Raw genomic sequence first — 26,734 nt, 5'->3', positions numbered from 1 at the left:
ACCCCAAATAGCCAAAAAATCTTGAAAAAGAGCAAAGTTTGAGGTCTCTAATTTACTGTTTTCAAAACTTACTACGAAACTAGAGTAATCAAAAAAGTATGTTGGCAGAAAGAGAGACATATAGAACAATGGAATAGAATAGAGAGCCCAGAAATAAACCCTCACACATATGGTCAAATGATTTTTGACAAGGGTGCCAAGACCATTTAATAAGGAAAAGGCAGTCTTTTCAACAACAGGTGCTAGGAAAACTAGATATCCACATACAGAAGAAAGAAGTTGGACCTAACACTATATGTAAAATTAATTCAGGATGGATAAAGAACCTAAATGCAAGACTTGAAACAACAAAACGCTTCGAAGAATATAAAGGACAAAGCTTCATGATGTTAGATTTGGTAATGATTTATTGGATAGGATACTAAAGGCACAGGTAACAAAAGAAAAAAAGAGAAAGAAAGACAGAAAGACAGATGGAAGAAAGAAAGAAAGAAGGAAAGAAAGAACAAAAGAAAAGAAGGAAGGAAGGAAGGAAGAAATTGGACTTTACGAAAATTTAAATATCTTGTGCCTTAAAAGACACTACCTACAGAGTAAAAAAGCAGCCCACAGAATGGGAGAAAAATATTTACAAATCATGTATCTGATAAGAAATTAATATTCAGAATATAACAACAAAAACCAACCTGATTCAAAAATGGACAAAGGACTTGAATAGAACTTTCTCCAAAGATCTACAAATGGGTAATGACCACATGAAAAATGTGCAACATCACTAATCATTATAGAAATGCAAACCGAAACTACAATGAGATATCACCTCTTACATATTAGGATGGTTTCTTTTTTTTTTTTTAATTTTTTTTTTTTCAACGTATTTTATTTATTTTTGGGACAGAGAGAGACAGAGCATGAACGGGGGAGGGGCAGAGAGAGAGGGAGACACAGAATCGGAAACAGGCTCCAGGCTCTGAGCCATCAGCCCAGAGCCTGACGCGGGGCTCGAACTCACGGACCGCGAGATCGTGACCTGGCTGAAGTCGGACGCTTAACCGACTGCGCCACCCAGGCGCCCCTAGGATGGTTTCTATAAAAAAACAAACAAACAGAAAACAAGTGTTGACAAGGATGTGGACAAATTGGAATCTGTATTTGGTGGGAATGTAAAATAGAACAGTCACTGTGGAAACTGCTAGTTCCTCAAAAATGAAAAATATAATTATCATATGATCCAGCAATTTTACCTCTGAGAATATATCCAAAAGATTTGAAAGCAGGGTCTCAAAGAAATATTTGTACACTGATGTTCATAGCAGCATTATTCACAAAAGGTAAAATGTGTAAGGAATCTACATGTCTATTGACAGAATGGATAAGCAAAATGTGACATGTATACAACTGAATATTATTCAGCCTTAAAAAGGGAAGAAAGTCTGACATATGCTACAACATGGATGAAATTTGAGGACATTTTGCTAACTGAAAGAAGCCAGTCACAAAAAGACCAATGCTGTATGAGGTACCTAGAGTAATCAAATACATAGGGATAGGAAGGATCCTCTGTCCAGTAGGAGGGGGAGAATGGGAATAATTAATAGATATAGAGTTCCAATTTTAGAAGATGAGAAGAGTTATGGAGATGGAGAGTGGTGATGGTTGCACAAAAGTGTAAATGTGTTTGGGGCACTTGGGGGGTTCAGTCAGTTGAGCGTCCAGTTCTTGATTTCAGCTCAGGTTATGATCTTGTGGTTTGTGGGATCGATCCCCAAGTGGGACTCTGTGCTGACAGCATGGAGCCTGCTTAGGATTCTCTCTCTCTCTCTCTCTCTCTCTCTCTCTCTCTCTGCCACTTCTCTGTGCACGTGCACACACCCTCTCTCTCTCAAGATATATAAACACTGAAAACAAATAGTAATAGACGTACCTGGGTGGCTCAGTCAGTTGAGCACTCGACTTCATCTCAGATCATGATCTCATATTTTGTGAGTTCGAGCCCCACATCGGTCTGTCTGCTGTCAGAGTGGAGTTCGCTTGGGATCCTCTGTCTCCCAAGTTCTCTGCCCCTCCCCTACTAATGTTCTCTCTCTCAAAAATAAATAAACATTAAAAAACACATTAAGATTATAAATAACAATAATCAAGTGTGAGTGTGTATAATGCCATTGACGGTACACCTATGGGTAGATGGTAAATTTTATGCAATGTGTTGTTACCACAATAAAATACAGACATTAAAAAAGAATATTTTGCCATTTGAAATATTTTCATCTTTTGAAAACAAAGATCACAGAGTTTTATAACATACTACATAGGCATGTATGTTATCAAATTGTATTATCTTTGCCAAAAATTGCCAAAAATACTGAAGATGAACCTAAGTCTACATGAAACAAAAACTGAGAAACAAATTAAACACCATGGAAAAGGGGAGACAAATCCAGAAAATGAGACATTCTATAAAACAATTGGCCTGATGTCTTCAACAAATCAGTGTCATAGAAAAAAAGTATGTGGGAGGAAAACTGTTCTAAATGAAAAGAAATATAAGAAACATGAGAACCAAATGCAACATGTGGTCTTTGATTGGATCCTAGTTTGAACAAAACAGCTACAAAATAAATTTTGGAATAATTGAGAAATATTAAATGTAGACTGGACATTAGATGAATTAAGGGATTACATTTAATTTATTATACACTTGCTAGATTGATAAAGTTATTGTGATTATGTAGGAAAATGCCATGTTTTGAATTTGTATACTTTAGGGGTAAAATATCATGATGTTTGTAATTTACTTGAAAGTATTTCAGCAAACAAGAATAGATGAAACAAATATGACAATATTTAACTATTGTTAAATCTAGGTGATGACTATGTAGTATTCATTCAGTATACTAATCTCCATAACTTTTTATGTATTTCAAATTTTTCATAGCAAATATTAAGCACATACACAGAGTAATGCTGCAGTGAAAAACCTGGTACATACCTTGGGGCTCTATCAATCACTCTAAGGTCTGCTAAGCCGTATGCTAGGCAAAAGATCTAGAACAGTATTGTTCAAATTGCAGATTGCGACTGTGTAGTCATTCCTAAAATCAATTGAAGGGGATTGTGACCAGTATTTTTTTTAAGTTTATTTATTTTGAGAGAGAGAGAGACAGAGCACGTGAGCAGGGGAGGGGCAGAGAGAGAGGGAGAATCCCAAGCAGGCTCCACACTGTCAGCATGGAGCCCGATGCAGGCCTCGCACACACAAACTGTGAGATCATGGCCTGAGCCAAAACCAAGAGTTGGACCCTTAAATGACATAGCCACTCAGGCGCCCCATGACCAGTAATTTCTTACACATGAAATAGAATAGAAAATATCTAAGGGTTTTCAGTTATTAAGGATGAATATTACATGGAACTTTGTTTTAATCGTATGTATCAGTTACTTTTATATGTGTGTACCGATTATGATGTAAAGTCCATTGTTTACTATAACTTGTATGCAAAAAGTTTAATAGGTCGCTCGGGTGGTTCAATATTTTCCACCAGAAGTCACTAATAATGGTGCCTTCTCAAGTTTCAAGTTAATTTCTCTTAAATTTCTTTGACAATGCTTTGTTAGCTGCACCAGGGTTATCTGATGGATGACCCAGACGTGTTCTCATTTTCTTTGTTTTGATTTTTCTAGTAACTATGACTGAAGTTTTACCAAAGGAAAAGAAACAGAAAGATGAGAAGACCTTAATTCTTGGTCAAGCTGTGGTGGACCTTCTTCCTTTACTGGAAGGTCAGATGTGTGATTTGCTCCATAGCAGATATAGCAAAGCTCATAAAATTTAGCTCCAGTGAAGTCCCTCAGTGAATTTGAGGGACTTAATAAAAAGATGAGCACATTTATCTCTGCCTAACCTTTCCTTCTATGACTTGACTTTGCCTTCTTCTTGCAGGAGAAAGTTCATTTGAAACAATAATCCCCTTGCACCCTGTGCCAGGCTCGCCTTTAGAATCTCTTCGATCAGGTGCTAAGGTAATCAGAGTTTTAAATCTCAACTTTCAGCTAGCCGTTTAGTCTACCAAGTCTATTTGCTATAAAGGTTCAATTTATTTGAGTCCAGTTCATCAGGTGTCTTCTTTTCACAGGCACACATAGCGTTAAGTTCTGGGAAACAAAGATAAATAAGGCAGAGTCCTACTTTACGAGTCCATAATCTACACACCATGGATTATAATCAGTGTGATTAGATGGTGGAATGGGGCATGTGGGCACAGAATAGTTATTGGTTATTTTGCCCAGGGGTACATGTAAGGAAGGCTTAACCATGGAAATGCCTCTTGAGCTATGTCCTGATGGATTAAATTGAATAATACATGAATGCACCTAAAACACTTTCTGGCATAGTGAGCCTGAATTGGTAGTCTGTGCCACTGGTGTCTTCTGGGCTTTGTTTTCCATTCTTCCTGGGGATTGGTAGCTTCTTGGGGCATTACTTTTGCCACTCTGGTGCAAGTGCACTCACTTTCAGCAGATACCCAGGTGCCTTCTGTTTTGCACAAGTAAAAGAGAGAGGAAGGCTCAAATGACCCAACTATTTCAAATGCAGTTCCCTAATTAACCATTACTGTAGGTCCTCCCTGCTTCTTGTTGATTCTGACCTTGGAGCTGCCATAATCCACTCCTGCATCTCCTGTGGTTCTTTCCCTCTTATTTAGGCTGTGGTTGGTTTCTTCTCAGTTTTTGTTTGTTTGTTTTTGGTTTTGTTTAATATCTGATTTAATTTGCTCTCTGTCTTTCTAAGATTACTAAAACTATGTAGTCTAGTGATGGCATTTCTTATTTTCCAAGGATATTATAGCATTATCCTTTTATTGGCTCTAAAGATATAATTTAGTATTTTTCTGTCGTTTCATGTGATTTGTGCTAGAAAGAGGTATATATTTGAGCTCAGTCTGCCTTTCTTGGTTCCATGTCCCTGCCTATGTACTGTTGATTTTCCTTACATATCTTTAGAAGAAAAGGTAGTCAAATGGATTATTAGTCCTTAGGATATTTGCTCATAGTATTCCTGTGTTCACTTGTTTTACACACTCAGTGAAAAAATATGACAATTTCTATTTGTTTGAGAATTCTCATTTTATTTTATTTATCAAGTTTTATTTATTTAAGTAATCTGTATACTAAACTTGGGGTTCAAACTCATGACCCTGAGATCAAGAGTTGCATACTCTTCTGACTGAGCCAGCCAGGCGCCCCCAGAATTCGCACTAATTTTATATTTAAGCATTACACTGATTATTCTCAAGACTCAAAGAGTAAAATGATATAAACCTGTTCTTGGAAAAGAAGTTCCAATTCATCTTCAAGTATTCCTTGTCTTGATTGATTGAGTGATACAAATTAGAAACCTTAGGGACATTTTACTTATCCTTCCAGAGACATATTGATTGATCAGAGATATGACATTCTTCAATGCCTCTCTTTCTTAAAATCTGCTTTCCTTTGGGGTGCCTAGGTGGCTCAGCTGGTTAAGTGGCTGACTCTTGCTTTAGGTCATGATTTTGCCGTTCGTGAAATCAAGCCCCTTGTTGGGCTCTGCACTGACAGTATGGAGCCTGCTTGGGATTCTCTCTCTCCCTCTCCCTCTCCCTCTCCTTCTCCCTCTCCCTCTCCCTCTCCCTCTCCCTCTCCCTCTCCCTCTCCCTCTCCCTCTCCCTCCTTCTCTCTCTCTCTCTCTCTCTCTCTCTCTCTCATGGAAATGTGCTCTCTTTCTCTCAAAAGGTAAATAAATAAACTTAAAAAAAATTCCCTTGGACCCTAAATACAACCAATCCCCAAATCTGCCTTTTAGCAAATCTAGCCTTTTATATCTTCTAAGTCCTCTGGACTCTCCTTAGCTTTATCTCCACTCTTTATTGCCTTATAATCTCTCATTGGAACATTACAAGTAGCCTTGTAACTACCCTTGCCTCCCCCAGTTTCGCCTTCCCATGGGTGGAAGGGTGTTTGCAGGGTGGCTTACAAGGGAATATGGTCACATCTCATCCCCTGCTCAGTACTATGTAGTTCATGGATTCCCCCCACTGCTTACATGTTAAGGTCTAGATTCCCTAGCAGTCATGCAACAGCTTTTATAATAGGAGTCTGACACTTGTTCAGTCACATCTCTCAGACTCCCCTCATTATGTTTTATATTATAAAATCCTGAACTACTTACATCTGAACTGAATATACCATGCTATTTCAATCCTCTTTTACATAAACTCTTCTTTTTGTTCAGAATTATTTTCTTTCCCTTTCCTGCTTATCTAAATTGCAAACTCTTACTCATTTTGTAAGTCACTTCAGACGTCACCATTTCTCACTTCTCCCCACCCCAATAATTAATTATTCACTTCCTCCTTGGTGCTCCTTGACTAGGGACTAGGGCATTTTATACAGGTCTCTTTTATAGCATTTACCATAAATCATGGAATTATAATATGAATCCCATAATAAAAAGAGCCACATCTCCTTTATCTTTATATTCCTTTTTTTTTTTTTAAGTTTATTTACTTATTTGAGAGAGAGAGAACATGCACATGTGTGTGCGAGGAGGGGCAGAGAGAGAGGGAAAGGAAGAATCCCAAGCAGGCTCCATGTTGTGAGCACAGAACAGAACCCACGTGGGGTTTGATCCCACGAGCCATGAGATCATGACTTGAGCCGAAATCTAGACTTGGACGCTGAATGACTGAGCCACACAGGTGCCCCTATCTTTATATTCCTAATGCTGTGGTAAAGTGCCTGGCATATAATTAGCAACCAATACACATTTTATTTTATTTTACTTTATTTTATTTTTATATGGAATGCTTCATGAATTTGCATGTCATCCTTGTGGAGGGGACATGCTAATCTCTGTATTGTTCCAGCCAATACACATTTTAAAGCTACTTTTTATGGTATCCTGTGTGAAAATGTCAGATATATACATATGTATCTATATCTGTATCTATATCTATCTATCTACATGGGTATATACATATATATTTGAAAAAACAGTTTTCTTGTTAAAAAGCACGTTGCCAAATCAGAATTTATATTGGAGATATAACTTGGAAATTTCTCATTAGTGGAATACAAAATTCTTTAACAATAATATCAATTATTCTTATTAATGTTGATTCCTAAGAAATAAAATTAAAAAATGAACAAATTATCTTTCTCCTCTCTAGTTGAAAAAGTCATGACAGCCCTATTTGGATATATCACTAACATCAAATCCTTGGCAGCTCTTCTGAAAAATTCATTTTTGAGCTCGTTCATGGGACCAAGAAATACTTTCTCATCTGTGAAAAATAGAAATATAGTAAAGAATATGATTTTCAAATACTTAGTAAAAAACCTAAAATTTTAAAAAAGTACTACATTTAAGTTACAAAAATAGTCACAGAATATAAACTAGCAAAAAAAATCAGCTCAATCTCACTCATGTGAAACTACTATTAACATTTCATTATAGAACCTTCTGATTCCTCTTCTATGTGTATTTGTATACATGTGTGACCTGAGTATGGTAGAGGGGAAAGGCCTCTAGCTTAGGAATAAGATTCTCATCTAGGCTATAGTTCTAACTTATGGGACCTAGAGAAAGTTATTTGAAGCCTCTATATGGAAATAATTAAACTTGACCTTCTTACCTTGAATAGTGATATGAGATTCAAATGAGATAATGAAAAAAAGGGTGGGGAGGCCTCTTGCATTTGCAAAATGCTGCATAATTTTATTCTTTTCCAGCAGTGCAGTCTTGAAGTTAAAGTATTTGTGGCAGAGCCCTTATTGACCACAGCACAGATTTTAGGAGGCAATCTACTGAAGGTCACATTGGAGGCTGCCTACTCTGTGCCTGAATCTTTCATTCCAGTAGGGCCTCTGCAGAACTACATGGTTGGTCTGCAAGTTCCATCAGTTGGAGAGGTAAAGCCCTTCAGCCAGATATTTAGATAGATTTAAACACTCATATGGTCATCTCTTCCTTACCTGCTAAGATTTCATTCAAAGCAAGCTCTATTAATTGAGGAAATTTATTTTAGGCTTAAAAAAATAAAGTTTTCTAATGTTTTATATATAGATATCTATAGTTTACATGTTATATGTAATATACATTGCATATAATTTGTATCAATAAATACATATTTATGGTGGAAAATATGTAAAACATTTTAAAATTGATAATTTTAATATATTGCTACACATTACTTTTATGCATATATTTTGTGGATTTTATACAATGTACTTAATTATATAAAACTTTCTCTTAATTTCAGGTTATTTTCTTAGTCCAAATTTCTATAGAGTAATTATATATAGATTTTTTGAGGCTCTTGATAGATATTTCAAAGTTGCTTGCTAAAAGGTATAATTAGTTAATACTCTCAGATGTTCTATTGCAATTTACATTTCAGCATAGAACCCTCCAATTCCTCTTCACTATTCACATTCCCACCAGCAGTGTAAAGGGTTCCAATTTCTCCATATCCTCATCAATATCTAGTATTTTCTGGGTTTTTTGTTGTTGTTGTTGTTTGTTTTTTTGATAATACTTATCCTTACAGATATGAAGTGGCATTTCCTTGTGTTTTAGATTTGCATTTCCCTAAGGACTGATGATGTTGAGCATCTTTTCCCCTCCTTACATTGCCATTTGTATATCTTTTTGGGGGGAAATGTTTATTCAAGTGTTTTGCCCATTTTTGAATTGTTGTTTTTTGTTGGTTTTAAAAGTACTTTATATATCCTACCTATTAATCCCTTATCAGGTATGTGACTTGTAAATATTTTCTCCCATTCTTTACTTTGTTGTTAGTATATTTTGGTGCACAAAATTCCTAATTTTGATGAAGTCCAATTTATCTATTTTTTTTTCTTTTATTGTCTCTGCCTTTGGTGCCATAACCAAGAAATCATTGCTTAATCCAATGTCAAGAGGTTTTCCCCCCTGTGTTTTCTTCTAAACGTTTTATAGTTTTAGCTCTTAGATTTAGGCCTTTGAACCATTTTGAGTTAATTTTTGTATGTGGTTTAAGGTAAGGATATAACTTGATATTTTTGCATGTGGATAATTAGTTTTCTCAGCACCATTTATTGAAAAGACTGTCCTTTCTCCATTGAATGGTCATGGTATGCTTAATTTTGAAGTTTTTGCTAGCATTCTCATTTCTGTGGAGGAGCAAATTTTCAGAGGTCCTTACTCTGCCATTCCAGAAATGCCTCTCTGTCACAAAAGTTCTTCCCAAAGAACTAGAATTGTTGAGTTATAGGGTATGACAATTTTAAATTTACTGGATTTTAAATTTACTGCAATATTGCTTTTCACAGTTATACCAATTTATACTTCCATCAACTATGTATAACAATACCATACCCTTTACAATATTGCCAGTGCTTGATATTTTCAGACTGATTTTGCCAATCTGTGTTTTAAAATGATATCTCATAGTTTTAATGTGCATCTCAATTATTATTAAGTTTATCTAGCATGTTTTTATATAAACATTGGATTTTCTAATTTTCCTTTCTACAAATTGCCTATTTACATCTTTGTTAATTTTCTTTTACAAGTATATATTAGATAAATTATAGATAGGAAAGTGCCTATATTGTTAACCCTTGTCAGATTTGTTTTTAAAAAGGTAATTTTTAAAAAGGTATATCATAACTCTCATATAAATATAAAATGACGAAAGGGTTTTAAACCAGTTCAAAGGAGAATTGGGGAAAAAAACACCCATATATAAGCAATCAGGAATGTTGAGATGAATTTCCTAATAATTCTAAACTCATCATCAGCCACAGGTCAATAATTGATTATATCTCCACTGGACAAAATATGTTTGCATATCTATGGACAAGAATAACTTGCATTGTTACTATTTTTTTTTTATAAATTAAAGAATTATAAAACAGCACAAATACAGAATCAGATAATCACAAAAGGAAGGGTCTGTTAGATAATACCCAACATTACACTGAAAATATACTTCAATAAACTTTTTTGTTCATTTTGAACTCTTTAAAAAAACTTCCTGATGTATGATAATTTATTCTGTAGAAAGACTATCCCATTTTGTTCAAGAATGGAACTCTGAAGATTGGAGGGGAAAGAGAACCTGTTCCCCGGCCTAAAAAATGGCCAATTGCCAACATTCTGGCTCCAGGAGCTAATGACATTCCTAATGCTTTCATTACTGGTGGGCCCTATGAGGAAGAAGAAGGAGAACTCAATCACCCTGAGGTGAGAGAATTATGTACTTTTTTTTGAGACAAACTAAGTGCATAGACAGATGGTAAGACGTTTTTTGAATCACTCTAATTTATATAAATCTGTTACTTGTTAAAATAAAACAATTGTCTAATTCTGATGAAAATGTCTCCTAACTTCTTAAGTTCAACAAACAAAATAGTTTATTAAATTCAAATTTACTCTTTATTTTATTTTGAATTTATGAACTTTTGAGAAGGCAATAATATGATCATAGTCATGCATATAAAAGCAAATATATATACTCGAAGAAAGAAAGACTCACAAACAAAAATATTTAGAAGAGCAAAGTTTCCTTGCAAAGAATGCAAAAAGGAATAGATTTCAGAAAGACTGACTCAGACATCAGCATAGTAAAAGTCAGGGATAAAATTGTTTTTCTTTAGGAAGTCCAGATTTATAGAAAGTATTCAAAATATTGTTATTTTCAGAACTAGAACCTGTCAGGAAGACACTGCTATTTTTATTTTCTCTGAGGGTGTAAATTTATTTATTTATTTATTTATTTATTTATTTATTTATTTATCTACTTATCTATTTAGTTATTTATTTCTATTTTTCTTAAAGGTTTATTTTTAACTGAGTATATAGAGTGCTTAATCATATTAAAAGCAGGGAAAATGTCAGTTTTGATTTATATACACACATATGTACATACAGTACATACATGTATTCTTTCCTTATTGGTGGCATACTCATACTGTTTTGCAACTTGCTTTTTAGTAGATCTTGGTGATTTCCACATCACTACTTAAAGAGCATTCTCATTCTTTTTCTTTTTTCCTTTTTTTTTTTTTTTTTTTTTTTTTTTTTTTGAGAGAGAGCTAGAGTGCAAGTGGGTAAAGGGCAGAGGAAGAGAGGGAGAATCTCATGCAGGCTCCATGCCCAGCTCAGAGCCCTATGTGGGGTTCCATCTCACCACCATGAGATCATGACCTGAGCTGAAATTAAGAGTTGGCCGCTTAACTGACTGAATGACCCAGGTGGCCCATCATTCTTTTTCTTTCTTTATTTGTACTTGCTGTATGACATGACATTATATAGACACACTTAAATTCACTTAACCAGTCTGCTATTGGTGATCATTTAGGTTGTTGAAATTATTCTTTCTTTTTATTCCTCCCTCCTTTCCTCCTTCCATCCTTCTCTTTCCCTCCTTCTTTCTTTCTCTTTTTATTTTCTTTCTTTGTTTCCCTGTTTCTTTCTATTTTACTGCAACTTATACTTGTCAAGAGCATAGAAAATGCTGCAAACATACTGGCAAATGTTTCTTGAATGAGCTAATAATCATTAATGGAAAAATTCAATAAAATTATTTGTAAAATGAGGATGGTTGAATTATTTTAAGTATCTGACTAAATATTTTAAATAGTTGAAATAAATCTGGCAATATTTGAAAACCATTGTGCAGTATCTTCTCTCATCATTGTGATTAGTGAATATTCATACTGTTTCTTGATTTATACTTTGATTTAGATCAGAAACTTTATTTTACGTATTTAGATCTTATATTTTAGTTTATTTTTAAATTTTGTTTGTTTCAAGTTTTTATTTAAATTCCAGTTAACATATAGTGTAATATTGGTTTCAGGAGTAGAATTTAGTGATTCGTCACTTACATATAACACCTAGTGCTCATCACCAGTGCCCTCCTTACTACCCATCACCCATTTAACCCTTCCCTCACCTACCTCCCCTCCAGCAACCCTTAGCTTGTTTCTGTAGTTAATAGTTTCTTACGGTTTTCCTCCCTCTTTCTTTTTTTCCTTCCTTCCCCTATGTTCTTCTGTTTTGTTTCTTAAATTCCACATATAAGTGAAATCATATGGTATTTGTCTTTCTCTGACTTATTTCACTTAGCAAAATACAGTTTATCTCCATCAAATGGCAAATTTCATTTGTTTTGCTGGCTGAGTAATAACCCATTATATATATATATATATATAATAAAACATATATATTTACTTTAGATCATTAGCTCTCTGGTTGCTCACTTGAGCAAGCCTGGTTGCTCGCTTGAATCATCTGGAAAGCTTTTAAGACAATAGCAATGGGGCACCTGGATGTCTCAGTCTGTTTTACATCCAACTTGGTCTCAGGTCATGATATTGTGGTTTTTGAGTCCGAGCCCCACATCGGGCTCTGTGCTGACAGCTCAGAGCCTGGAGCCTGCTTCAGATTCCATGCCTCCCTCCCTCTCTGCCCCTCCCCCACTCGCATTCTGTCTCTCACAAAGAAATAAACATTTAAAAAAACAAATTAGGGCCGCCTGGGTGGCTCAGTCAGTTAAGCAGCCGACTTCGGCTCAGGTCATGATCTCACGGTCCGTGAGTTTGAGCCCTGCATCGGGCTCTGTGCTGACAGCTCAGAGCCTGGAGCCTGTTTTGGATTCTGTGTCTCCCTCTCTCTGACCCTCCCCCGTTCATGCTTTGTCTCTCTCTGTCTCAAAAATAAAAACGTTAAAAAAATAATAATAATAAAAAAAATAAAAAAACAAATTAAAAAAAAAAAAAAAACAATAGCAATGGCCAAGCCCTAACTGAGATCAATTACATAAGAATTTACTTTCAAAATATTACACTGGGGCTCCTGGGTGGCTCAGTTGGTTAAGCGACTGATATTGGCTCAGGTCATGACCTCATGTCTGGTGGGTTTGAGCCCCTTGTGGGCTCTGTGCTGACAGCTTAGAGCCTGGAACCTGCTTCAGATTCTGTGCCTCTGTCTCTCTCTGCCCCTCCCCCACTTGCACTTTGTCTCTCTCTCTCTCTCTCTCTCTCTCTCTCTCAAAAATAAATAAATATTTCTTTTTTTTTTTAATTTTTTTTTTTAACGTTTATTTATTTTTGAGACAGAGAGAGACAGAGCATGAACGGGGGAGGGTCACAGAGAGAGGGAGACACAGAATCTGAAACAGGCTCCAGGCTCTGAGCTGTCAGCACACAGCCCGACGCGGGGCTTGAACCCACGGACTGTGAGATCATGACCTGAGCCGAAGTCGGACGCTCAACCGACGGAGCCACCCAGGCGCCCCCAAAATAAATAAATATTAAAAAAATATATTACCACTGCCCAGGTGTTGATTTTTTTAAAAGCTCCCAGATAATTCTAATATGCATTCAAGGTTGAGAATCAGTGATTGAGATTATATGAGTGAATTTTTGGTACTTAGTACTAAATTAATGTGAAGGTAATATAAATTATCTTACATACTTTAGTAATAGTAAAGTACCCTAAAATTTAAGAGGTGGTAGTAGTTACAGTAGTAGTTGTAGTTATACTAGTAATAGTAATAGTAATAATAGTAATAGTAATAGTGTTGTGATCAAATCCCTTAAAAGAATGACTTACAGATTTAGCAGGATGAAACCATGGCACACTGAGAGAACAAAAGTCTCATTATTTTACAGGACAGGGAATTTAGGAACCAAGCAGAGTGCATAAAGAAAAGGATTACTTGGGACCTGGAAAGTCGCTGCTACCTTGATCCTCCTGCAGTAGTCAGGTAGGAAGAGGAAGGGGATTATGTCTAAGCAACAACTAGAGGTGGGAAGAAATGTTACTTTTGTTAATTTTATCTATATTTGAGTTAAGGTGATCTGAGAATCCCTTCCACCAAATCTGCTAATAACAGAGGCTTTTAGTGATCGTGGTTCTGATTCCTTTTTCATATAAAACAAGTCCAGAGCTGATATGTATGGTAGCTCCACAGTGTAGCTCCATCGGGTATACAGGCTCCATCTTTATTTTTGCTCTACCTTCTTTAACATGTGCTTTCCATCCACAAGGTTGTTTCATGGTCCAAAATGGCCATTGGAGCTCTATCCTGCATATTCACATTCCTCACAGAAAGCTGGAAAGGGCGAGTGTTTATGGATAAAAAAGGATACATGCTGGGTATCTTAGACCCTCTTATAGAGCCTTTCTAGAAACTTACAATTTCAGTTTTATATCTCAGTGGCCATCTCTAGATGCAAAAGAGGCTAGGAATTATGTTTTTGTTATACACATTGTCATTCAGACTAAATCAGGGGTTAGAGGTGTGCTTGCATAGCTCAGTTGGTTGAGCATCTGTTTTGGGATCAGGTCATGATCTTGTGGTTCATAGTTCAAGCCCCATGTTGAGCTCTGTGCTGACAGCTCAGAGACTGGAGCCTGCTTTAGATTCTGTGTCTCCCTCTCTCTCTGCCCCTCCCCTACTCATGCTCTGTCTCTGTTTCTGTCTCTCAAAAGTAAATAAACATTAAAAAAAATCTAAATCAGGAGTTAGATACTAAAGAACAGGACACTTGATATTGTGTGGGTAACTACCAGTCTCTGTCACAGTTACCTGGCGGTTAGGGAGAGATGATAAATAAGGGACTATCAAAATACGTATAATTAGAATGAGCAACTCTGGTTTTCTTTTTCAATTCATAGGCTTTTTTTTTTTTTTTTTTAACGTTTATTTATTTTTGAGACAGGGAGAGACAGCATGAATGGGGGAGGGTCAGAGCAAGAGGGAGACACAGAATCTGAAACAGGCTCCAGGCTCTGAGCTGTCAGCACAGAGCCTGACGCGGGGCTCGAACTCACAGACCGCGAGATCATGACCTGAGCCAAAGTCGGATGCTTAACCGACTGAACCACCCAGGCGCCCCTCATAGGCTGTTTTTAAGAAGAGTGTTAGAATTACAGAAAAATTGAGCAGACATTTCCCAGAATTCCTATATACCTCTGGTTCTCCACTTGACTGTGGTGTATAGTATAAATATACATTGTTGGGGTGCCTGGGTGGCTCAGTCGGTTAAGTGTCTGACTTCAGCTCAGGTCATGATATTATGGTTCATGCTTTGAGCCCCGCATTGGGCTCTCTGCTGTCAGTGCAGAGCCTGCTTTGGATCCTCTGTCTCCTTCTCTCTGCCCCTACCTTGCTCTCTCTTGCTCTCTCTCTCAAAAATAAATAAACATTAAAAATATAAATGTACATTGTTGGGGTTGACTTGCTTATATTCTGTTAAGGATACATTGTTGCTCTTATTACTTTGAGTAGTTACCTATTTGATCAATTAAAAATAAGAAAAATTTGAAAATTTATTTTACCTTAATTTTGTCCTCTGATTCTCTTCTTTTCTTAATGTAGATCCAAGTTTCTGACCCATATCATTTTCCCTTTCTCTGAAAACTTTTAGCATTTCTTGCAAGGCAGGCCTACTGGCCACAAATTCTCTCCATTTTTGTTGAGAAAGTCTTTATTTCTCCTTCCTTTTTTTTATGATTTTTTTTTTTTTTTAGTTTATTTATTTTGAGAGTGTGAGAGAGAGGGCACAAGCTGGGGAGGGGCATAGAAAGAGGGAGAGAGAATCCCAAGCAGGCTCTGCACCATCAGCACAGAGTCCAACACAGGACTTGATCTCACAAACCGTGAAATCATGACCTTAGCAGAAATCAAGAGCAGACGCTTAACCAGTTGAGCCACTCAGGCACCCTCTCCTTCACTTCTGAAGGATAATTCTCTGGATACAGAAATCCAAGTTGGTGGTGTGTTTTTTTCCAGAAACTTTGAATATTTCACTCCATCTCTTATTGCTTGCATGGTTTCTGAAGAGAAATCCAATGTAACTCTCATTCTTGTTCCTCTATAGGTAAGGTGTTTGTGGTTTCTCTCCCCTCTGTCTTCTTTAAAGATTTTCTCTTTTTTCTGTGGTTTTCTGCAGTTTGAATATGATATACCTGGACATAGGGTTTTTTTGTTTGTTTTCTGTTTTGTTTTGGTATTTATGATGCTTACTCTTCTCTGAGCTTTCAGTATCTGTGGTTTGGTATCTGTCATTAATTTAGTAAAATTCTCAGTCATTATGATTTCACATATTTCTTTGGTTCTTGTTTCTGTTTTTTCCTCTGGTATTCCTGTTATATCTTCTATAATTGTTCCACAGTTCTTGGATATTCTAATTTTTTTTTTTTCATTTTTTTCTCCTTTCCATTTTAGTTTGGGCATTTTTTATTGACATATCTTCAAATTCACTGATGATTTCCTCAGCATTGTTCAATCTACTAAGTCCATCAAATGAATTCTTCATTTTTGTTTCAGTGTTTCTTGTTTCTAGCACTTCTTTTTTATTCTTTCTTGGGTTTCCATCTCTCTGCTTACATTTCCATCTCCCTATTACATTATTTGCAGTTTGTCTACTTTTTCCATTAGTGCTCTTAACATATTAATTATAGTTATTTTAAATTCCCTACATGATTGGGGCATCTGGGTGGCTCAGGCAGTTGAACACTGGACTTCAGCTCAGGTCATGATCTCGAGGTTCGTGAGTTTGAGTCCTGCATCTGGCTCACTGCTGTCAGTGCAGATCCGCTTCGGATCCTCTGTCCCCCTCTCTTTCTGTCCCTCCCCCACTAGTGCTCACTCGCTCTCTCACTCTCTCTTTCAAAAATAAATTTAAAAAACATTAAAATATTCCCTATATAATCATTCGAAATTTTGTGTCATATCTGAGTCTAGTTCTTATGTTGTGTCTCTTCAGTATTTTTTTCTTGCCTTTTAGTATTCTTTGTAATTTTTTATTGGAACCTGGACATTATATATTGGGTGATAAGAAATGAGGTAATTAGGGTTTTTAGTGTGAAGTTTTCTGTTAATGTGGCTTGGAGCTGGGCTGTGTTTAATGTTTGCTGTAACTGTATGTGCTAGAGGCTTCAGTTTCCTTTTTTGTTCCTCCCCTGTTGTCTTTGAGTTTGCCTAAAAGAGGGTCTGTGTTTTGCAGCCTCTCAAACCCACTGTTCATATACCAAAACCCTGTTGGTGTGGTGATAAGGTGTTTGGAAGGGGAAGTATTTTAAAATACTGTAATTAAACTTAGTATTTTAATGGGTTTGACTTCCTGGCCTGTGGCAATCAGAAGTGTTTAATAGTATTTTTTACTTCTTATGTGAAACAGGAAGGCTAGACAGAACTAGAATTGTCTAATTGCCCTTCTCCTGCATCAGATAAGACTCTGGTAAAATAGTTTCCCCTAAAGGGTAAGCATTTGTTATGGGTAACACTCCAGGCATATTTCAAAATGCTTACTGTTCCCTTCTTCCTACTTAAGAGGATTTTTCTCATATCTTCACCATGAATATCTGAAGTGACTCCTTGTTTTAAAGCCAAAAAAGTGTGGAGTCTATAACTCTGGCTAATCCAGCCTCCAGCAATTTGTCAAAATTACCATTAAAGTGTTTCCACAACTTATTGACTCCATTGCTTTCTCCGACCTGTACACTGACGTCAGCTGTGATTCTCTGTACTTGCCTCTCCTCCAAATTTTATGGTGGTGATTTGCCCCATGAACTTAATTCTTAGATGGATCTAAGAAAGGTCATTGATTTTTCAGCTTGACCTGCTTCTTAGTGTTGTTATGAGGACAGGAGCAACAACTTCTAAGCTCCTTACATGTCAGAGCTGACACTGTAAGTGTACTCTATTTTCACAGTATAAACATATTTTATATGATTTGCATACTTGTCTGATTATTTCTTTAGAATAAATTACTAGAAGTGAAATTTCTGGCTCAAAGATTATGACCATTTTAAGGCTTTTGATTCACATTTACAGATTGCTCTCAACAATGTATAGTTTGCCTCTGCTAGCAGTACAGTAGAATTATTTTTGGAATTTTATAAATTTAGGAAGCTTAAAACAACCCACCTACCTAATAAAAATGTTTATATATGTTTGCGTATTCCATTACTTTTAAAAAGAGTCTTCCCTTTAAATTATACTAACTTGATTTTTTCATACAATTCTAATGGGCTGATTTTTAATTTGCAGTTTTCAGAAGCGAATTGTTGATTGCCGCTTTTGGCCTGTAGAGATCACAAGAGTTCCTCTGACTACTGTACCCAAAGGGAAAGCTGCAAAATTTGATAAGGTAAATTTGTTCCCTTAATGATAGCTATATAAGAAATGCCTGGTCAGACCCAACCTATTATTCTGCTTCTTTATTTTTTAAATTTTTTAAATGGTTATTTATTTTTGAGAGAGAGAAACTGAGCACAGGCAGGGGAGGAGCAGGGAGACGCAGAATCTAAAGCAGGCTCCAGGCTCTGAGCTGTCAGCATAGAGCCCAACACGGGGCTTGAATCCACGAACTGCAGGATGATGACCTGAGCCCAAGTCAGATATTTAACCAAACTGAGCCACCCAGGTGCTTGTTATTCTGCTTCTAGTTCTGATACAGAAGGAACGTGTGAACTGATGTGGGTGCTCTCTAGGGTGACTAACTTAACCTGATTTGTCAAGTAGTTTCCTGGTTTTAGTGCTGAAAATCGCATGTCCCAGGAAGATCTCCTGTCCCTGGCAAATCAGGATGACTGGTCACCCTAGCTCCCTCTTGTCCACTAAAAACTGTTTAGGCTTTATTCCTAGACATCCTATTTCCCTTTAGCTCTTTAAAATGGTTTTACTATAGGTAAAACCACACAAAATAGCCATTTTTATAGGTCAAAGTAGTTAAATATTGGGAATATGGCTCAACCTAATACATCTTCCTGAATTTCTTTTCGACATACCTACTTAAAATGTTTTAGCCTACTAATTAGAGTAATAGGGTTCATCGATGTACATTATTCTGAAAAGATCTAGCTTTGTGAGCCTAGAACATGTTCTCTGTTGTTTTATTTGTGCATGTCTGGTCTTTTCTGTTTGTACATAAACTCCCTTAGGGTAGTCATAGACTACTTTGTATCCTCTATAGTACCTAGCATGATTCATGGTATACAGCAGACAATTAACAAGTACCTAAATTCTTTTGATTTTTATTTTTTTTAATCTTAAACAAATTTTTTTCTAATGTTTATTTATTATTGAGAGACAGAGAGAGGCAGAGCATGAGCATGGAAGTGGCTGAGAGATGGGGAGACACAGAATCTGAAGCAGGCTCCAGGCTCTGAGCTGTCAGCACAGAGTCCGACGCAGGGCTCGGACTCATTAACCTAGAGATCATGACCTGAGCCGAAGTCGGAAGCTTAACCGACAGCCACCCAGGCGCCCCCTTTTGATTTTTAAAATAGACATTTTTACATAATAAAAATACTACTGCCAGTAACCACGTCTCCCTTTGTAATATAAAATATACATTGCTAACTTTCCTTAGCAACACAATGTTATTATATATATGTAAGACTTTTAAATCTACTTTTTTAAAAAAATTTTTCTTTTTTAATGTTTATTTTTGAGAGAGAGAAGAGCCTGAGCCGGGGTGGGGCAGAGAGAGAGGGAGACACAAAATCTGAAGCAGGCTCCTGGCTCTGAGCTGTCAGCACAGAGTCCCACATGGGGCTCAAACTCATGAACTGCAAACCGCAAAATCATGACTTGAGCTGAAGTCGGATGCTAAACCGACTGAGCCACCCAGGCGCCCCAAATCTAAATTCTACTTATTGTAATATGTGAAATCAAAGAGATTACTTTTAATCTTGTGGGAATTAAATGTGTTTTCTTTCAGTAAATTTTTTCCCTATGAAAGTTTTCTATGGCAAACCATTAAAAATTATGTTGTTATATTTATTAACATGTTATTCATCTTTGTGATGGGGGTTTAGATAAAATTAGGGGGGCACCTGGGTGGCTCAGTCAGTTGAGCGTCTGACTTCGGCTCAGGTCATGATCTCGTAGTTGACAAGTTTGAGCCTCGCATGGGGCTCTGTGCTGACAGCTCAGAGCCTGGAGCCTGCTTCAGATTCTGTCTCCCTCTCTCTCTGCCCCTGCCCTGCTCATGCTCTGTCTCTCTCTGTCTCAAAAATAAATAAACATTAAAAAAAAATTAGGTAAAGTTAACGATGGCAAATACAGAGTGGCAGACTATCATTCATCCTCCTTCATCCATGGCAGATATTACTGATTAATCAAAACATTGTTTCTTTCTGAGCCCAGATAAGGGTATAGAATCTTTCTCAATACAGTACTCTGAAACAACTCCACCGATTGTTTAGAATTTAGGCATATTAAAGTCTATTTAATATGATGATTTGTAAGATCCCTTTCATTCATAAAAATCTGTGAACTAAAGCTAAAAGCCACATCTTCTGATTTCTTTTCGTTGTTGTAATTATTTTACAAAGCTTCATTTTTTCCTAAGAAGCAATATTGTTAAATTGACTTTTTTAGTTGAATATATATATATAATCAATTAATTTGAGCATGTGTTATCCGACTACTGCCTTTACTATTCATTAACACCGTTGATATGCATTATTTCAGTGATTGTGGTATTATTAAACCCATTTTGAAGATAAAGAAATGTAGATCCAAAATATCTATGTAACTGGCCAAGTCAAATAGTTAAGGAGCATAGCTAGTTCCTAAAGCCAGGTCTTTGAAAAACGAAGTCAGAGCTCCATACCTTCTGCTACATTGCTCTACAGCACCAACAGCTCTCCGGTTTTATTCCTTTAGACTGATGATGAAAGTCAGCTTTCATTTCATGGTGTGGCTTATGTGAATATGGTCCCATTGCTGTATCCAGGTGTGAAGAGGATTCGGGGAGCTTTTCATGTTTACCCTTACCTAGACAGTACAGTCTATGAAAAGGTAAGAAAAAATTGTACAGAAGGTATTATCCTAATTTATCCTTTATGTATGTGTTTACTTACATCTTTAGCATACATATCTTTGCACTTGAAGTTTGGAACCGTTGGTATACTGGGATGGTAAATATAGCACCTTGCAGTCATTCTGTCATTGAACCTTAAAAACTTTAGGATAATGAGGAGCACCCCGGTGGCTCAGTCGGTTGGGCATCCAATCTCGGCTTAGGTCATGGTCTCAAAATTTGTGGGTTTGAGCCCCACATCATTTTCTCTCTCAAAAATAAAAAAAACATTAAAAAAATTTAGGATAATGAAAAGCCAAAAACTGGAAACAACCTAAACCTCCATGAACAGGTGAACAGAAAAACAAATTTTGTGGTATATCTATGTAGTGAAAGCCTACTCAGTGATAAAAAGGAATGAACTATTGATATGTGCAGCATGGATGAATCTCAAATGCATTATGTTAAATGAGAGAAGCCTGATAAAAGAAAGTACATAGTGTATGATTTCATCTAAATAGAATTCTAAGAAAATAGTCTGTGGTGACCTAAAGCTGACCAGTGGTTGCTTAGAAACAGGAATAGAGAGAGGGATGGATTACAAAAGAATGTGAAGAAAGTGTTAGGGATGATGGAAATGCTGGTTATCTTGATTGTGGTGATAGTTTCACATGTGTATACATATGTCATGTCAAAATTAATCAAATTGTATACTTTAAATATGTAGTTTGTCATATTTCAATTTTACTCAATACAGTCAGATACATAATCTTTAAAATAATGAAAGAAGTCTATTGTGTTAAGTATACAAAACTTAAATCCATGAGCTGATTAGTGATTTTTAGGTGTTAAAATCATCTATCTTTTTATCTATCTGTATGTCTACATATAAATATAGAATATACATATGTGTATTTTTCCCCAAACAAAAAATCAGTTTTACCATATTTTTTCTTAGGAGAAATTGAGTCTTCGTAAAACACAACAAAAATAATAACAAAAACGTATTACTATTTCATTATTATTAGGACAGCTATTTTTCAATAATGGAGTCATGAAAGACCTATCATCTATTTGCAAACCAACTGAGTAGTAAACTCTTTCTATATATTACTTATTTTTGAGAGAGAGAGAGAAAGAGAGAGAGAGAGAGAGTCAGAGCATGAGGGGGGAGGGGCAGAGAGACAGGGAGACACAGAATCCGAAGCAGTCTCCAGGCTCTGAGCTGTCAGCACAGAGCTTGACCCCACAAACCGTGGGCTTGAACCCACAAACCGTGAGATTATGACCTGAGCCGAAGTCTGACGCTTAACCGACTGAGCCACCAGGCGCCCCAGAAATCCTTTGGCTCAGAAATCACACTTATAGGGATGTATCTGAAGGAAATAATTTAATAGAATAAAAAACTCCATGTTCACCCTTCAGTTTTAGTCTCTAGAACTTTCTCATGTTCTGTAATACAATTTTTAGCATTAGAATAGATTTGGCAATATGAATGGTTTGCCTTCCTTTCTGAAAGTGTGTGAAGCATTACAAAGAAAAAGATGTGCATGGACTATGAGTACAAATAAAAATCTATATGTAGTGTTTCCAATTATTGCAATTACTGTAAAGAGTGTTAAAAATGTTTTGTAGAATACAAAGAGGGGAAACATCATAAGATTTCAGTTTGTCATCTGTCTACAAATACTATAAATCTTAACTGTTAGTGACAGAAATGTCCATCTGTTTTACTTACACTATTTGTTTTTCTTTGAAAACATGGCGTATGCAAAAGTATCTGGGTTAGGTTTGGCAGAGTGGAAAAGCAAATTAAATTAGAAAAAGAGCTAGCAGTGATGAATGTTGCAGTGTGTAAATTAAAATTCCTAATGACATAAAAAAAACCCAACTCCGTATTCAGAAAAACTTTTTGGGATCTAGGATAGCAAAAATTAAAAATAATTTTTGTGTTTTTTAAAAAATTTTTTAACATTTATTTATTTTTGAGAGACAGAGAGAGATGGAGTGCAAGCAGCGGAGAGGCAGAGACACAGAGAGACACAGAATCCGAAGCAGACTCGGGGCTCTGAGCTGCCAGCACAGAGCCCCACGTGGGGCTCGAACCCACCAACCCTGAGATTTTGACCCGAGCTGAAGTCGGACACTCAACCAATTGAGCCACCCAGGCACCCCTAAAAATAAGTTTAAGGGGCGCCTGGGTTGATCAGTCGGTTGAGCCTCTGACTTCAGCTCAGGTCATGATCTCGCTGTCCATGGGTTTGAGTCCCCCATCGGGCTCTGTGCTGACAGTTCAGAACCTGGAGCCTGCTTCGGATTCTGTGTCTCCCTCTCTCTCTGCTCCTCCCCTGCTCATGCTCTCTCTCTGTCTCTCAAAAATGAATAAACATTAAAAAAAATAAAAAAATGAGTTTAAAATGTCTATAATAGAGAAAAGCTTAGCAAATGATTGTAAATAAAAATGATTCAATATGCATCCATTAAGAAAGATAATTGTTAATGCTGTGTAAATAGTTAAATGGAAAAAAAGAATGCCAAAATGTTACATATAGCATAGATAAAAATAAGTTGCAAATGAGTTTATTAACATTGTTAAATGTGAAAAATATAAAAGTAGAAGTGGCTATTAATTAAAAAATATGAATTCAGGAAAGACTTTCCTAGGCTTGAGAGCAACGAAAGATATAAAAGATTTAGATTAACAAAAAATGAATAGCTTCTATGTATAGGAGAAACCATCATAAACAAAATTACAATGTAACTGAAAAACGGGAGAATATTTGAATATATGTAGGAAACACGGTTACTATTCCTAAAATATAAAGCACTTTATCAAATTGATAAGAAAAACACACTAATTTTGTTTTAAAGGGCAAAGTACATGAAACAGTACTAGACAAAAAAAGAAATGCCAATGGTCAATAAATAAAAGAAGAAGAAACATTTGGCCTTATTTAGAATCAAAGAACTGCAAATTAAAATAATAGTAAAATACCATTTTACCTGTAGAATTAGTCAATTCTTTAAAACATGGTAATGCCCATTGTTGGGAAAGGTGTGATAAAGCAACTCTCATTCACTGCTAGAAGTGTAAATTAGTACAAACCATGAAAAAATTTTTGTCAGTACGTATTAAGAAGCTTAGAATACTTATATTTTTTCCTGTAGCATTCCTACTTCCAGGAATCTATTTTAAAGGAACAAGTAGAATTGTATCCAAATTTTACTAAATGAAGATATATCTGAGGGAAGTAGTATATTATAATTGAAAGGTTATAGGCCTTGATGTCAGTCAGCCTCTAGTTTCAATTCCGGAATTAACCAGCTGGGTAACTTCAGGCAAGTGACTAAGTTTCTCTCAACTTTAATTAATTAATTGATTTATTATAAATAAATTTATTATAAATGAAGACAGTGCTTTTTTCCTAGAATTGTTTTACATATTAAATGAGATAAAATATGTAAGGTACTAGGAGTGTAGTACTAGGGGTGTAGTAGGGGTGATTGGAGACTATTGTATATACATTAAAAATTACCTTATGAAAAATTTTAAAACATGAAAGGATACATGTGATAATCTTTTAAATGAAAAATCAGGATATAAAACTACATTCAATATGACCACAACTTTTAAAAAATATATAATCATAATTAAATATATATGTATATATGTATATATATACATATAATATTGGAGAGGAAATCTTTCTGGCTATGTCTGAGTGAGAAGGTTGTCAAATATTCTCCCCACCACCACCAAAAGCAGCTGTAATTGGACAAATTGACAAAAAAACCTTTCAGCACTCTGGAAATTGACCAAAGGCATCAACAAACTGAGAAGCATTAATGCATGAAAAACTATGGAGTTTGAGGCTTTCTTGGTTAGGGCTGCTTCTAAAACTTCCCTAAGTTGTTCCCTACTCCACTTCTTTAGCTTAACCAGTGCAGTGATTATCCTAGGGCAGGATAGGCTGTGAGGACCAGCAACTTTGCTGCCATACAAGAAGACTCACACAATTTGGAGCAGTGGATGAAAGACCTATGCCCAGCAATGCTGTTGGTTGAAATTTGTGGAGAGCAACCAACATAACTGAAATGAGAGTCCCAGGAAAGAGAGTAAGGGGCAGAAAAGATACACGGCAAAATAATGTCTAGAAATGTCTCATGTTTGATGAAACCATTAATCTACATATCCAAGAAGTTCAGAGAATCTCAGGTTGGATAAGCATACAGGCATCTACAACATAGACATTAGAGTTTACTGCTGAAAGACAAAGAGAAAATCACGAATTCAACAGGAGAAAAACAACTCATTGCTTATAGTTGCAATGTATTTAACAGCTGATTTTTCTTCTGAAACAATGGATCCAGAAGGCAGTAGAATAACATATTCAAAGTGCTCAATGAAAAAGCTAGCAATCAAAAAGGAAGGTAAAATAAAGACATCCAAAGATAAACAAATATTGAAAGAATTTGTTGCTAACAAATTTGTCTTGTAAGAAACACTAAAGGAAGTTCTTCTGCTTGAAAGGATATGGCATTGATTGCTGACTTGAATCCACAGGAAGAAACAAGGAGCACTAGAAATGGCTAAATTTAAGTTAATATAAAAGATTTCAGAAATACAGTATGTATTTTTTTTAATTTTTACTCTTAATTTCTTTGAAAGACATTATATAAAGCATTAATTATATTGTTGGGTTATAACATGTATAGATTTAATTTGTATGATAATAGTAACATAAAGGAGGGAGGATAGAATGGAACTACAGTGTACTAAAATTTCTACATTATACCAGAATTAAGTTAATATCAGTGTGATATACATTGTGATTAGTTAGGATGGCTAAGAGAATTTGTGTGTGTGTGTGTGTGTGTGTGTGTGTGTGTGTGTGTGTGTGTGTGTACATATACATATTTAGCATAATAGAAGGCATTTAAAGGAGGAACAGAGGAACAAAAAAGACAGAAGATATATAGAAAACAAATAGTAAAATGGCAGACATAAATGTAAATATTTCAACGATAACTTTATATGTAAGTAGTGTTAAATACCCCAATGAAAGGACAGAGATTATAAGACCACATTTAAAAAAAAAAATCAAGATTCAGGGGGCCTGGGTGGCTCAGTTGGTTGAGCATCCAACTTTGGCTCATGTCATGATCTTGTGGTTCATGGGTTTGAGCCCCACATCGGGCTGTGTGCTGACAGCTTGGAGGCTGGAACCTGCTTCGGATTCTGTGTCTCCCTCTCTCTCTGCCCCTCCCCCACTCACACTCTGTCTCTCTCTCTCTCAAAAATGAATAATGAATGAATTAAAAAAAATTTTTTTTTAATCAAGATTCAATAATATGCTATTTAAAAACAGACACACTTAGATTCAGATACATGGAGATTGTAGCAAATGGTTGGAAAAGATATGCTATGCAAATAGAAAACATAACAGAGCTGAGTGGCTATATTTATATCAGACAAAATAGACTTCAAGACAGGAAGTATTACTAACAACATAGAGTGGCATGTCATAATGATTAAAGGGTCAATTAATCAGAAAGAATTTACAAAGTATTGTGTAAAATAAATATATAAATTATAAATGTATACACACCTAACAATAGAAACTCATAATACTTAAAGCAAAAACTAACAGAATTGAAAGAGAGATAATCTGACATTTAGAAATTTCAATATTTCAATCTTAATACTTGGTAGAAAAACTACATAGAAAATCTATATTAAACATTAACTTAGCGTACAACCCACAAAATCATTGTTTAAAATGTTTACTTATTTTTGAGAGAGAGAGAGAGAGAGAGAGGCTCTCACAAGCGAGGGAGGGACAGAGAGAGAGGGGAACAGGGGATCTGAAGTGGGCTCTGTGCTGAC

At 35.9% G+C, this 26,734-nt stretch overlaps 1 protein-coding gene and 1 non-coding gene across 5 annotated transcripts in view; one reads left to right on the top strand and one right to left on the bottom strand.

Annotated features, from left to right (window-relative positions):
- The window catches only part of CFAP70 (cilia and flagella associated protein 70), a 101,543-nt gene that overhangs the window by 17,690 nt on the left and 57,119 nt on the right, over window positions 1-26,734 (top strand). For 3 of the 4 annotated variants that reach the window (XM_053909542.1, XM_053909544.1, XM_053909543.1), the window contains 7 exons: window positions 3,682-3,780; window positions 3,941-4,020; window positions 7,768-7,947; window positions 10,082-10,264; window positions 13,699-13,793; window positions 18,087-18,186; window positions 20,712-20,846. In XM_053909542.1, the coding sequence (XP_053765517.1) occupies window positions 3,682-3,780; window positions 3,941-4,020; window positions 7,768-7,947; window positions 10,082-10,264; window positions 13,699-13,793; window positions 18,087-18,186; window positions 20,712-20,846 (872 nt within the window). The remainder of the gene's footprint in view (window positions 1-3,681; window positions 3,781-3,940; window positions 4,021-7,767; window positions 7,948-10,081; window positions 10,265-13,698; window positions 13,794-18,086; window positions 18,187-20,711; window positions 20,847-26,734) is intronic. The other variant, XM_053909545.1, reaches the window with a different exon arrangement.
- Window positions 6,829-6,930, bottom strand: LOC128772587 (U6 spliceosomal RNA). Its single transcript, XR_008416764.1, has one exon. It is a non-coding gene; the product is annotated as a U6 spliceosomal RNA (small nuclear RNA).

Source organism: Panthera pardus, unplaced genomic scaffold, assembly GCF_024362965.1.
Source record: "Panthera pardus isolate Hobbes unplaced genomic scaffold, ASM2436296v1 HiC_scaffold_22, whole genome shotgun sequence".
NCBI classification, from domain to species: Eukaryota; Metazoa; Chordata; class Mammalia; order Carnivora; family Felidae; genus Panthera; species Panthera pardus.
The sequence above is the reverse complement of the archived record's forward strand: the minus strand, read 5'-3'. Positions and strand labels throughout refer to the sequence as shown.